General features: G+C 41.6%; 1 protein-coding gene across 3 annotated transcripts in view; it reads left to right on the top strand.

Moving 5' to 3' along the window:
• Nucleotides 1–13196, top strand: part of galnt14 (UDP-N-acetyl-alpha-D-galactosamine:polypeptide N-acetylgalactosaminyltransferase 14 (GalNAc-T14)) — a 136742-nt gene that overhangs the window by 19293 nt on the left and 104253 nt on the right. For all 3 annotated transcript variants that reach the window (XM_067481714.1, XM_067481713.1, XM_067481715.1), the window contains exon 2: nucleotides 5504–5673. In XM_067481714.1, coding sequence (XP_067337815.1) covers nucleotides 5504–5673 — 170 coding nt within the window. The remainder of the gene's footprint in view (nucleotides 1–5503; nucleotides 5674–13196) is intronic.

Below are 13196 nucleotides of genomic sequence, written 5' to 3'. Positions count from 1 at the left end.
GAAATCAGCAGGGATGTCCACAGGATACAGGCTCACAGGCAGTGAGTCTCTGTCGGACCCTGGTGCATGAACAAAATGAGGCGGGCCCTGAAGCGCTGGTGTGTTCTGGATATTTTGGCGCGTACGGGAGGTGTTGGGTGGAGTGAATCTAGCGTGTCTAGGTGATACTAGCATCAGCAGGTGTACAGGATGTGCCCAGGGAGAGTGAATCTGCACAGCCCGTTGTGTGTAGTGGCTGTGCCAGCGTTGAGGTACGGAACAGAGGCAGGTGGGCTGTGAGCACCGAGCTGCACTGCCTAAAGTTTTCCTCTCGGAAATATTTAAGGTTGCTTGGAGGCCAATGCAAACGTGTTTGTCAGTGTCGGACGTTACAGCTTAAGGACTAATTGGTGACTAATGAGTCAAAGTAGTACGAACTCATTCATATTGAACTTGCGAAAGTAAAAGTAGAACAGAATGATTTGTTCATTCTGGACTGTGCTGATGTAAAAGTCTTTGCCTCAGACTTCAGTACTATGAACTTTAAGTTAATCTACTCCCACTACTGTTAATGCCGTTACTGCTTCTCTAATGCAGACGTAAACTCTGGCACAATAGAAAAACCCTGTTCCTCCTGTCTGTTTTCCAAAGAAATCCTCCACAGCTCACGGAGCATAAAAGTCAGATCAGACATCAACAGTACGAGTTCACGCACAATGTATTTACAGCTGGAGAACACAACACAATGTTTGTATAGTTACCTCCATGACATCACTTACAGTCTTGCCACATATCATTTTTTAATTTCTGTTTTTATCCTTTCGGCCTTTCCCACGAGTTCAAGATCATTGTCCACATGTCTATCTGGCACAGTTTTCTTGACCCAACTCTCCCCAATGTCTACCGGGCTTGGACCAGAGAGAGAAAAGCCTGGGATGGAGATGGACTGTTGGGGGTTTTAGTGTCTTGCCCAGAGACGCACATACAGCAGGGACCGGGGATCGAGCCTGGGGTCCGTGGACGAACTGAGCTACAGCCCCCTCTGTCTTGCCACATATCATCATACTTCTAATACCACTAGTACACAACAGTAAAGTTGTCCCTGAGGGACAGTGTCTTTTCATTTTTTTCTCTCTAGTCCTTGCAAACTGATTAAATGGACTCAACCCAACAACCTTCACCAACCTTCCTTTAGGTTTTAAAGCACAGACCTTCTGTCCTGTATAATGTCCCCTCTCTCTCTGTCTCTCCCCGTTTCTTTACCGCTGCTGTCTTTCTCCATTGTGAGCTGTCAAAAAGTACGCGATGGCCGTGACACCCTGGGGGCATGTGCGTGTGTTCAGGCCTCAGCTTTCTCATTACGATTCCAAATGCATCAGTCTGTCTCGTCTGGATGAATTAATAGGTTCCTCGGTGGCTTGGCTCAACACACTCTTCCTCTTTTACACACACAAATGCACACATTGTTTGTCCAGCGGTTTGTGTCTTCGGGTTCGTTAATTGAATGTCTGTGTTCATGTAAGCGACCGTGAGAGGCATTGAGAGGATGCCACGGTGCATTAGGGAGACGAGCTCTGCGTGTGTGTGTCTTTTAAATAGGGTGGAATCCAGAGGACCTTGAACGCAGCCTCTCCTGAGCTCCTGGCGAGACGAGAGGCAAACAAATCATACAGAGAGGGGAGAAGGCCGCAGGTGTGTGTGTGTGTGTGTGTGTGTGGGAAAAACCGAGACAAGCTTAATCACACCCAGCCCTTGTTGTCTCGCTACTTCTTTCATCTACTCTTCCTTCGTCCACTTCTTTTCTCCTGTCATTTCCTTTTTGTTTGATGTCTTTTATCTCCTCCCATTCTCTACTCATTTACATCCTCCTCTCCTCTTTATTTCCTTCGTTCCTTATTTATACGCTCGTTTACCTTTTCTCTAATTTCTTTTTCTTTACTCCTTCAAAAATGCAGTGTCCTCTTCTCTTCTATCATGTCGACCTTCTCCTTTTCCTTCCTCTGCTTTTATTTTTCATCTCTACCTTTCGAACTTCTCTTGCTTCTCAGTTTTTTTTCATTTGTCTTTTCTACTTATCTATTTATTGTTATCTTCCTACCATCTCATCCCCTTTTTTCATGGCTTTTCTCCTTCGTTCTGTGCCACTTTTTCTGTCTTCCCTTGCTTGTTTTTATTTCTACCATCTTCCTCCTCCTCTCCCTCCATTTTGAAAACTAAACTGCACCTGATTGCCTCATTGCAAAAAAGTAAAAACTAAATAAAGTAATATAAAAAGCAAAAAAAGTGGACATTTTTCCCTGCACACCTTTATTTTTCTTTACTTGTTGCGTCCTGTTTTCATCCGTTTGTTTCCTTTCTTTCCACTTATTTGGCATTTTTCCCTCTCTTCTCCATTTTGTTTTTAAATCTCCATCCCTCCCTCCCTCTCTTGTTCTTCATGCTTCGTTGTTACAGCCACCAGGGGAAGAAGCTACACAGACACATACGCACACAATAGTGTGTGACTCCCAGCCCTCTAATGGCACCATTTAGACAATGTGTCGCATCAGCAAAGTCGTACGCCTGAATAATGGGGAGAGAAGAAGAAGCACGGGGAGGAGGAGAAGGAAGCAAAAAGATGATGATGAGTGTCAGTCGTTTTCCAGCCCCCCATCAAAGTCTGCTGCTTTATTGTGCTATGTGATGTTACACACACACCATCATCGCCATGTGTGTGTTCATTCATCTCCACTATGCGTCAGTGTTGGTAGTCGTTGGGGAGAAATACGGCCCCCGGGGTTTTAGCTGAAGTTCCTGTTATGTTTATGATGGGGCAGAAGAGAGAGAGGATGATAATGTAGATTGTTTATATCTCTCGCCCTCAAAGAAACAACTCCTCTCTCTGTTTTGCATTACTCAGACACACTGAAACACACTCCCCCTCTCTCTCAAACGACACCTAGGTGAACGCACGCACACTCATAAAGGTTACACAAACGCCATTTAAACAACAACAACACACACACACACACAGTACACACACCTTCATGCATGCAAACAAGCATCTGTACAGTCTTGTAAATGATATACACTTGTTTTAAATTAGACACACACTTTTACAACTGAGCACTAACAGAAAGTGCAGCTGTAGCTGTCGTTGCCACCTTGTGTTTTTCTACACCAGCTGTTAGGAGCTAAACCGAATTTATGTGCTACATTAACATTTTATATCTGATTTTGTAATGTCTATATTTTCTGGAGACGTGCGGGGCTCTGCCAACTCTGTTGTTTTTTTCTTTTGTGCTACAAAAAGGACGCAGAGTGTTGTTTGTGCCTTGCGAAGAAGCTGTGACTTCTGCCGTTGCTCACGCTGCGAACTGCTGTTCGATCAGCATATCAAAGGGGGCCACACGCAAAAGTACATGTTTTACATTATTGGATGTCCGTGCCCCTTCCTGGCAGCCATATTGGTTTCTGTGTAGTCACTGTAGCACGATAATCCACTTGCAGAGATTTAAACGTGGTTTGAAGATCACTTTATTGCGAAAGTTGTTATGTGTGTTGTGTGGTTTTGCAGCTGAAGAGTCTCTTTAGAGAATGTAGCCCACTGATGTGTTCAAGGACACCCTGACATCCTAGACTGAGCGTCTGGAAAAACAACCTTTTCAAATGTGGTGATTAAATCTCTTTTCACCACATCGATGCCTGCTCATTATTTGTCTTGTGAGGATGGATTTTTTTTTTTTTTCGCCCCAGCAACACAAAACATCCATTAATTCTCATCTGCTACCATGAGTTGAATGCACATACATTCCTTTTCATTTGGTGATAAGTGACAAAAACTAAAAGCAAGGTGCTTTGCCACTGTATGTCAGGCAGGTTTATAACTTCTGAGTGTGATTTTCATTCTTAACAAGAAAAAGATGAAGCCAGTGTTCGTCTTGAAGGTAGAAAGATGAATCTCAAGCTTTATATTAGAGCTTTATACCCAAACCCACAAAGTCCCTAGTGGGAACCAAACAAGTGAAGCCGATATGTGACTTAGCCATGTATTCAAAAGCTACTACCTAATGAAGGATGTGATTTCCTAAGCATGAGTGCTGCTTTATCAGAAAACATGTCAAATGGACCAGAACAGGAAAAAAAAAAACGAAAGAAAAGCTCAGGTAGTGTTTCATTTCTTAATTTCTCTTTTAAACTCTGCCACACTATCAGACTGATCATTCCAACTGATTATTATGCTTAAAGACTGTCTGAATGATTAATAGGCTGACTGACTGTTCCCACTCCCAACTAAAGCAAACAGGTAAAGTTTTAAGTTTCAAAACAAAATTCTCAACACAGCGTCGTAACAAATTGATTTATTGTTGAATTATTAATGTTTTCCGTTTGCATACACCTCCTGTAAACACCGGAGGAAAACACTCGTCTTTAGCTGTTTATGTGTTTGCAGCTCAAACTCGCGTGATCCGAAAATAAAGAAATGCAGCAACTTGAAAGCATGCAAAGCCTCCAGCAACACACGGATCAGCTCGACACAAGCTTCTGGGAGACAAAGTGCAGCGTTTGTTAACAAAACAAGGAGAGAACAAAGCCGACGAAAAACTTTCAGTCCAACATTCATCTTGTTAAACACCAACCAAGCAGAACGTTGAAAACCTCTCTGAATCTTCTTTAAGTAAAATGACCTCTAAAAGCTCTCCCGGTGCGTTTAAGAAGCCTCTCTGCTGGGGACTCACAGACAATATATCTTGGGTGGATAATCAGAGGTTAGAATCTTAGACTGAGACATTTCTAACCTAGACCTCACATTCAGTTACTGTATCATCCAGTCCAGTGAGTGAATCAAAGAAAAGTCAGCCGTAAAATCCTTGTACTGCTCATTTAAAACCAAGCAACATACTCTCTGTTGTCATGTAATAAATGAGGTTTTGAAGCAGGGTCACGAAAGACATACGTGCAGCAGAAGGTTAAAACATTCTGCTTATTGATCCTAGGTTGTGCTCCATTTTGATTTCTAGTTAAAAATAGAGAAATAGCGCCGGAAAAAGTCCCGGTTGTCATGCAAATGGATTGAAACTCATGTGTAGCTGATGTATTATTTCAGTGAGGACAAATCAATATAGGCCGTCAATGAGTATTAATTAAGGGACGATGAAGAATTCGGCAATTAGACCCTAACAATGAGTGCAGCATTGAAACACACGTAAGTTGTAAGACTTAGCAAATAGAAAGAATTTCCTCAAGGTAGTGGTGGCAAAGAGGACGAGGGAAATGGAACATCAGGTTGAAGCTTCAGCTACACCCTCTGGATTGGTGCTGGGGAGGATGCGGGTTGTGTAAGTGGAGCTGGGAAAGACAGAATGACAGGAGCCAGTGGACTGATTGGCTGAAGGAGCATGGGCTGGGTGGTGATGACAGAATTGAGTGAAGTAAATGTGACAAAATTCGGCAAATTTAAAATGACGAAGTAGCTTCTAAACAGGAAGTGAAGGGGAAATATCTTCCTCGTTGATTGGACATTAACTGATAACCTGATCGACAGATTTCGGATGCGGAGTGGGAGGACATGCTGGAGGGGTTTGACGAGAGAAGCTACCTGAACGCTCGACGCTGGAAACCCGGTGACGACCCCTACACCCTGTACGCCTTCAACCAGAGGGAGAGTGAACGCATCCCCAGCAACAGAGCGCTGAGAGACACACGGCACTACAGGTACGCACACACAAATCAGCACAGGGTTACACAGACACACAAAGAAAGACAATAAAGACCAAATGGACTCATCATTTTACACTCTTTTATTTAGTTTATGTGTACTTTAAACTTTATCTGCACAAACTCAGACAGCACTCGACCTCTGGAGGAATCTGCTTGTTACACACACTCACACACACACACACTGCATTGTGCTGCATGGATGTCTCAGGAGTGTATCGCTAGAAATAAAGCTTGTCAGTGCACAAAGAAACTCAAACTGCAGCAGCCTCCAGGCAAATACAAACACATCAAAACAAACACATGACCCTACAGATCTGCTCCCCGTGTTACAGGTATGTATACACACACGAACACGCTAGACACAGAGACACACACACACATGCACAGAGTTGAACAGAACCTCAGCAGCGACTCTCTGAGCTCGTAATTAATCCCCTATCTGCACTAAAACAAATTTAGATTACAGAAGCAAACACGTCTTCATAGAGAAACCATCAAATTACAAGCCGTCCTTCCACCAAGAAATTAAATTAAATACCAAAATAGAAATCCTCTTAGTGGAGTACCCCCCTCGTCTGTTGGAAGGACGCTCAGGCGAAGATAAGGGGGCTCGCTGCTTTGACAGCAGCAGCCTTGTTACACATTTCAGCAGATAAAAACTTCGAGGAAGGGGTGCAGAGGATCAAACACACACCCACTCGCCCACCCGGAGCTAGTGTCGTCATGATGCTCTAAGGCACCTATAGGTACTACTGTTTGGGACATATTCAGATATTATGAGATGTCAGAAATATTACATATTAGCTTTTTCACTGGGTTACATAAGAACCTTGTGTATTTCCTGATTTAGTCTAATGAACAGAGGTGGTAGAAGTACACAAACTGAAAGTAAAAGTACTTTTAATAACTAAAGCAGTAAAAGAAAATGTAGTGGAGTAAAGAACACAACATTTCCCTCTGAATTGTAGTAGGGTAAAAGTAATGTAGTAATACAATGGAAGTACACACACTACCTAAGTACACTACTTGAGTAACCGTACTTCATCACCTGTGCTCATGATTGATTTACTTGGTTCAGCAAACTCAAACTTCCAGCAACTCTTGCAAGTTATGGAACAACTGTGAATAAAGTTGTGAGGTTTATCACACAACTTTATTGTTAACAGTCTGCAAAGTCTTGTTAGAAGTTAGATTTTCTCATCTTGCTTTCCCTCATCCAGGCACCACAACGAGTTTGTGCCAGAATTCCATCTGTGCTCTGATTTAATGGTTCCCATGCGTTAACAGAGGGATGCTCATTAGACCGTGTTGTGTTGCGTCCTGGGCCCAGCCTCCACACCCCTCTTATTTAAAAAAACCCATAGTCTATCACTTTGTACCTGCCTGTGATTTTAGTTTAATTCATGTGAACTTGAGCAACATTTTTCATCCTAATTTAGATCATAATAACTAATAGTTTACATAAGTCACAGTGAATGGATCCTACTTAAAAGCATTCTCTGTGTAGCCTTATGTCTAATGCCTACGTTGGTAAAGACACATTATAATTTTATAATATTCAATGTGGTTTGTTTTGAATTGGCCCTGCTGCTGTAAATAGTCACTACAAAGCAGCCAAAGTGTATTAATCTGCCACTTTAAATGTGCTATTTAACATTTGCTATAAACTGTAGTTACATTTTTATTCTGAGGAAAAAAATGTCTTTTTGAGCTTTTTTTTAATAGTTTTCATGTTAAGTAGGAACAGGATCTGAGAGCCACTGACAGGTTAAGGAAGTCAAGTACAAGAACACATTCTTGCTGATCTCAAGGGAATCGGTGACAACATTACGAACAGACTATTGACTATTGCATCTTTATCCTTTACGGACATTTATTTGCTGCATGTATAGCAGCTTTTTACCTTTTTCCGAAAATATCCAGACTTTTGTTCAGAGCTGGCTTTGGCCTTTGTCGTTTTGATGCCTCTTATATTATCTGGATGTTTGTGTTATATTTTCGTGGAGCTGCAAGAGCAGAAAAAAAAAGTAGATTAATGCTGAACAAATCGTGCTGGAACATCCATTTTCCTGTTGTGATGGCGTTGTTCACTGTGTGATTAAAGGTTACCAGGCAGCTCATGGTGACCCAGCTCTCTGTAATAGGAAGCAGCGTGTGGGCGTTAATTGGGTGGCTGCTTGTTCTGGCAGTTTCCGCGAACATGACTAAAAGTCTTGGATGGTTGCTGCTGCTCCTGCAGCTGGTGGTGCTGGTGGTGAGCACAGCGGGTTACGGCTGCACGACTCACGTAGGAAGCTAAAATCTGTTAGCATAACTGGCACGGACATCAATCTGTGTGTGTGGATGTGTACAGCAGTGTGAAGATGTATCCCGCAGATAATGGGATGTATGATGTCTGACTCAATCATAGCTTGTCTGCTGCTTTTAACACTGCATCAAACTGTGCGTGGCCACAAGTGTGTGTGTGTGTGTGTTTCCCTATTTGTACGCTAATGTGCGTAGATGCGCGTTGTCAATTGCCTACATCGTCTGCTGTGTTTCCGGAGGAGGGGGAACGTTGTCAAGCACTGACATAAGGCAGCAGAGGAGTGTGTGTGTTTCACAGAGAAAGTGAGAAGGGAAGAGGGGAAACTAGGGATACGCTTACACATTAATCTGTTAGCAGGGAAGTAGGGGGCCGATAGTGCCCATTTATCTCATATAGGACAGCGATGAAGGGTGCGTGTGTGTGTGTGTGTGTGTGGATGGAGGCCGTTTGCTGTTATGTGATTATCTGTTAACTCGGTTAGTGTGTAGCTGGAGATCTCCGGAGCGCTTGGCAGGGAAAATGATAGCAACCCGCACTCTGTTAGAACGTGGAGGGGGGCAAAAAAACAAAACTGAAGGGAAATTTCTCGACTGGAGCCACCGAGCTTTTGTATTTTTAGAAGCGACGTCTCCTGTGTTGCAGATCCGCTGAGGTGCTTCCTACACTTGGGCACAGTTCCCATGTGGAATCATTTGTTGGTGTGACAGAAGTTTTGCCTACATAAAATCCAATAATCAAAACCATCATAGAATTGGACCGAATTTCAGATCGATGCTACACAAGCAAAAAGCACATTCTGGATGACATCCCAAAAGTATAAGCAAAACTAAATCAATCTTTTGAATCTTATCTGCTTGTGTGCATTTTTGCAGAGAAAGCAACATTTTGTTTGTTTGTATGATTGGACTCCAACATCAACTGCTCTTTTTCTTTCTTTGAACAAGCTGCATTTTACTAAAACGTGCAGAGAAATTTCAGGAGCTGTTTTTCAGTCCCTGTCATCGGACGAGTTGATCGAGTGACAGTAAGGATGTTTCCTAGTGCACATTTTATGTGACAGCTCAGACAGACTGGCTTCAAAACCTACCGATCTGCAGAAGTTCGATTTATTTTCCTTGCCTCTGCTTTTCCACACGTTCACACTGAGTCTTATGAGTAATATAAGAAAACATTTACATTTGTCACTTTTATTATACTTAAGAAGAGACGCCTCAATTTGTGCCGATTTCTTTCCAACACATCCTTTAGAAAATGCCACTTTCTGTTACACTGCTGCAAAAATACCTAATACTAAAATTACTGTGGCCATTATTATTCATTAGCGCAGGTTTTTTTTTTTTTTTAGATTTCCTTAATTGACAGATGTTTTCAGAGCATATCTCAGTTGAAGGATTTTATTCAGAAGCAAACATAACATGTCCAAGTGAGACTGACAGGACAGTGCAAACATGGCAACACAATCCTTTGAAACTAAGGACAAAAAAACCATGAGAACCTGCAGATTACGGCTCCAGAGGGAAGCTCCACCAGTAACAGCACAGGTGGTTTAAAGAAGCGGCTTCACATCTGTTATTTTCTCAGTGGGTCAATGATAAACTAAAGATTAGAGACGTAAGCGTTTGACCTGTAGATGCTTGGTTGGGCTCCCTGTGGCCTGCAGCCTGGCAGGAATCTGGAAATACAACAAGATTCAAGTCGGGACGTTAACAAACTGGGACTGAAGTGGACGGGTTCCACGGGGATTAGTCCAATTTCAGTTTTTCTTTTTCTTCGTAGGCACATTTTATGTTAATTAACCATTTGGAGGAGGGATTGAGTGTTCTAGTTTGAATACGACGTCCTGTTTTACTTTTGTTCAATACCTGAATTGAATGAAATAAATAAAGTGTATTTTTCTTTTAGCCTTTGTAGCTGCATAAACATGAACAATCTTCAAAACTCAGAAAAATTGTTTGGTTTATTTTCCATAGTTTCAAAGCATAAATAAATGTTTCTTGTTTCACTGTGATTGGAAAAAATAACAGCAGAGAATGAAAAACCTGACCCTAATCCAGACGATAAAAAAATAATAAGGGTCATATTGTGGTTGAAATGCAACTGACCCACACTCATAGTCCCTAAAAGCCTCTCTATGGAGGCAGGATGAGCGAGAGCAGCTGATTAGACTGCAGAGACGCACATCTAGTGAACAATCATTTGCTGCTGATGTGAACCTTGTGTGCAAATTTAGCTCAATTTGACTTATTAGTTAAAAATCCATAATTTCGTTCACTTCATTGTTCATTGTCAATTGTAGTTTTTGCATGATGAGACAGTGGAAAGGACAGGAAGAGCTGTGGGGCTTCAGCATATCAATGATGGAAAAGCCATTATTTATGATTTTGATATGAATTTTTACATGCAGACTTGTGTTTCGTAAGAAGGGGAGAAAATGGGCTAATTAGGCTTCACGTACACATGGTTCATTGTACGTGTCGCTATATTAGGTCACTTTAGTTTGGGTTGACGGCTCTGTTAATGCGTGTTTTGATCTTTATTGACTTAGTTATCACTTTGATTATCGTAATTATTACAAACTTATGGTGGCTGTCAATGGATCTCTTTTTGTTCAGTCTGCCAGTTGAACACGGCCCATCATCAGCCTCTTAACGACTTTTATGTTGCAATATTTGAAGTCCCACCACACATAATAATAACCAGTGATAATCTCCCAGTGTAGATGGAGGAAAGAAGAAGACCAAGAGCTGAGGCCTGTGGCAAACCGGAGAAAAGGTAGAAATAGAGAACCGTGAAGGTTTATCCAGATAGGTAAGAACTGAACCAGGCCGGAGTTGTAAGAGAGAGATGTCCAAATCAGAAATTGCAAACAGGAGGTTCAGAGTCTGCAAAGGCTGCAGATAGACTGATCGATGTTTTGCAGCCTGCAGAGATTCCACAACTGTCAGCAGGGTCATTTCTGTCAAATGACCACTAGTGAAGCCAGACAAGAAAAGAGAAGACATCAGACAGACTTGTAGATCAGTCTTGGGGTAATGAGAACCATGCGAGGGTTTTTGTGTCAGAACAAAAGTCGTACCGTGACTTCATTTGCTTTCTTTGACATTGCAAACCCTATGATGCAACTATTGCACGTATTGCAGTGGAAAGGCTGAAGTGATGTACTGTAATTCACTTACACATTTGTTTGCCTTGTGTGTTGTAGAACCACTTCATTAAAAACAGATTTGATTAGGAAAGTGGATCAGAGCGGTGCCATTTTTGTTCAGGTTCTCGCTGTTTATGGGAGGACTGCTCTGTCACGATCTCAAGTTTGAGGGTGGGGCTGCAAGGCGCTGAAGAAGGTGAAGCTGCAAAGAGCTTAGTGTAAGATGGAGCAGATAGGAGGGGTGGGGGGGGGGGGGGGAGAAGGGGGTTGTAAGAGAAAGAGAGAGGGGTGAGGGATGAGGATGAGTAAAAGTCAAGAAGAGATTAGGAAAAGGGAGAGGGGATGCCAAAAGCTGCTGAGAGGAGAAATAATTGCCACATGCAGAGCTGGAGAAGCTGTGTGTGTGTTTGTGTGTGTATAAACCACTCCACTCCAATGCTCTGCTATTATCTCTGTGAACAGGGGGAACCTCCCTCCGTCTGCTCTCAGACAGTCTATAAGCCCAACAGCCGCTCCACAGCAGGGATTAGATCCAAGCATGAAGACAATGGGCTGATACAGTACAGAGAGGAAACAGTGCTACACAATGGGTTGATATGGCAACAAGAACGGCGCTAGAAAATTATTCTAATGCAAGACAAAGGAAAACAGAGAGGGAATGTGTTGTACAATATCAGATAAAGTGTTTGAAAACTGATTTTAAAAACTGCAAAAGGGCTGAAAGTGAAGCTTTTCTGATAAGAAGAAAACATTACTTTCTCTCAGTTTTTTGTTTTACTATCTTTGAGTTTAGAATTCACTGTATTTCATGAATGTATTGTCCACATTCGTACAAACTCTCTTGGTTATCCAATGCACACTGTTGCCTGTTGGGTTGAAAAGTTTGTTGACTGCTGACACAGGAGCATGTAGCAGTTATAGTTCAGAACAGATTACAACAAATTACAACAGTGTTTCAGTTTCACTGTAAAATTCGGTTTTCTCCTGCAGTATCGCCACTGTCCTGTTATATGGCCACTATTTTAAACTCGAGGAAACAGAGTTGCAGCACACTTTTGCACTAATGAAGCGATAAAATGACGTTGGATGCGTTGCATGGCTGGATTTGTTCTTTTGCAGGCACCTTGCGAATGACAGCTCAGCATGAATATAAACACCAAGAACATGTCCCTGTAGAAACTGATAAACAAAGTTAACAATAATCCACTTCCATCGCTATCAGCAGCAACACATTGCTGTTGAGCTTTGCTAAGGAAATCATTTCCCACTGTTGCAAGTCTGACCGCAGATTGCTAGGAGGTTATTTTTTTTCCAAAAAACAAGAGGTGCTTTTCTGCAGATGTTGTGAATTATTTCGCATCAGTTTTTGTCATTTCACTGATTGTTAAAATCACAGACGTCTGCAAACAAAACCACAACTGTGGGCACACTTATAGAAACCACTAAGTCTTGGTGAGAAAGTCAAATGTTAATACGATTTCCAAATAAATGATTATAGTTCAACACAGAAGATGTAGTATTTGAGTTCTGTCCATCACTGGAAACCAGCAGCATTAGCAGTGTTGAAGTAGAAAGTTGAAACCAGCTACAATGTGGAATATTTTTGAATTAGCAACAACTATTGCAGGATATTAATGTTAGAAATTGCAGCATTTTAGCTCCTCACCATCCATACAATTAACATATTACAACACAAAGCAGCCACCAACCAGTTAGCATCTTTAGCAGCCATATGATGGCATTTTATAGATATAAATTAATGTTTGCATAGGTTTTAATATTAGTACCTGTTCATTTAAAAAGTTGATGAATGGATGAATCAGTACTTGTAACTGAAAGATTACAATATGTGATACCAGAGGTGAAGCTATTACTATTCAGTTTCTTAAATTGCGAGAAATTCAATACTATAAATATTGAATATTCTAATAGATTTAAAATGTATTTTAAAAAAAAGCTGTACAAGTCATTGGAATATGTCATTTGACGACATAAGTCCTGCTTTGCCCAATAGAAAACAGTGTCTCTCACTTGCTTGGACTTATTCAAAGCTATATTAGTCCC

Source organism: Channa argus, chromosome 17, assembly GCF_033026475.1.
Source record: "Channa argus isolate prfri chromosome 17, Channa argus male v1.0, whole genome shotgun sequence".
Taxonomy (NCBI): domain Eukaryota; kingdom Metazoa; phylum Chordata; class Actinopteri; order Anabantiformes; family Channidae; genus Channa; species Channa argus.
The sequence above is the reverse complement of the archived record's forward strand: the minus strand, read 5'-3'. Positions and strand labels throughout refer to the sequence as shown.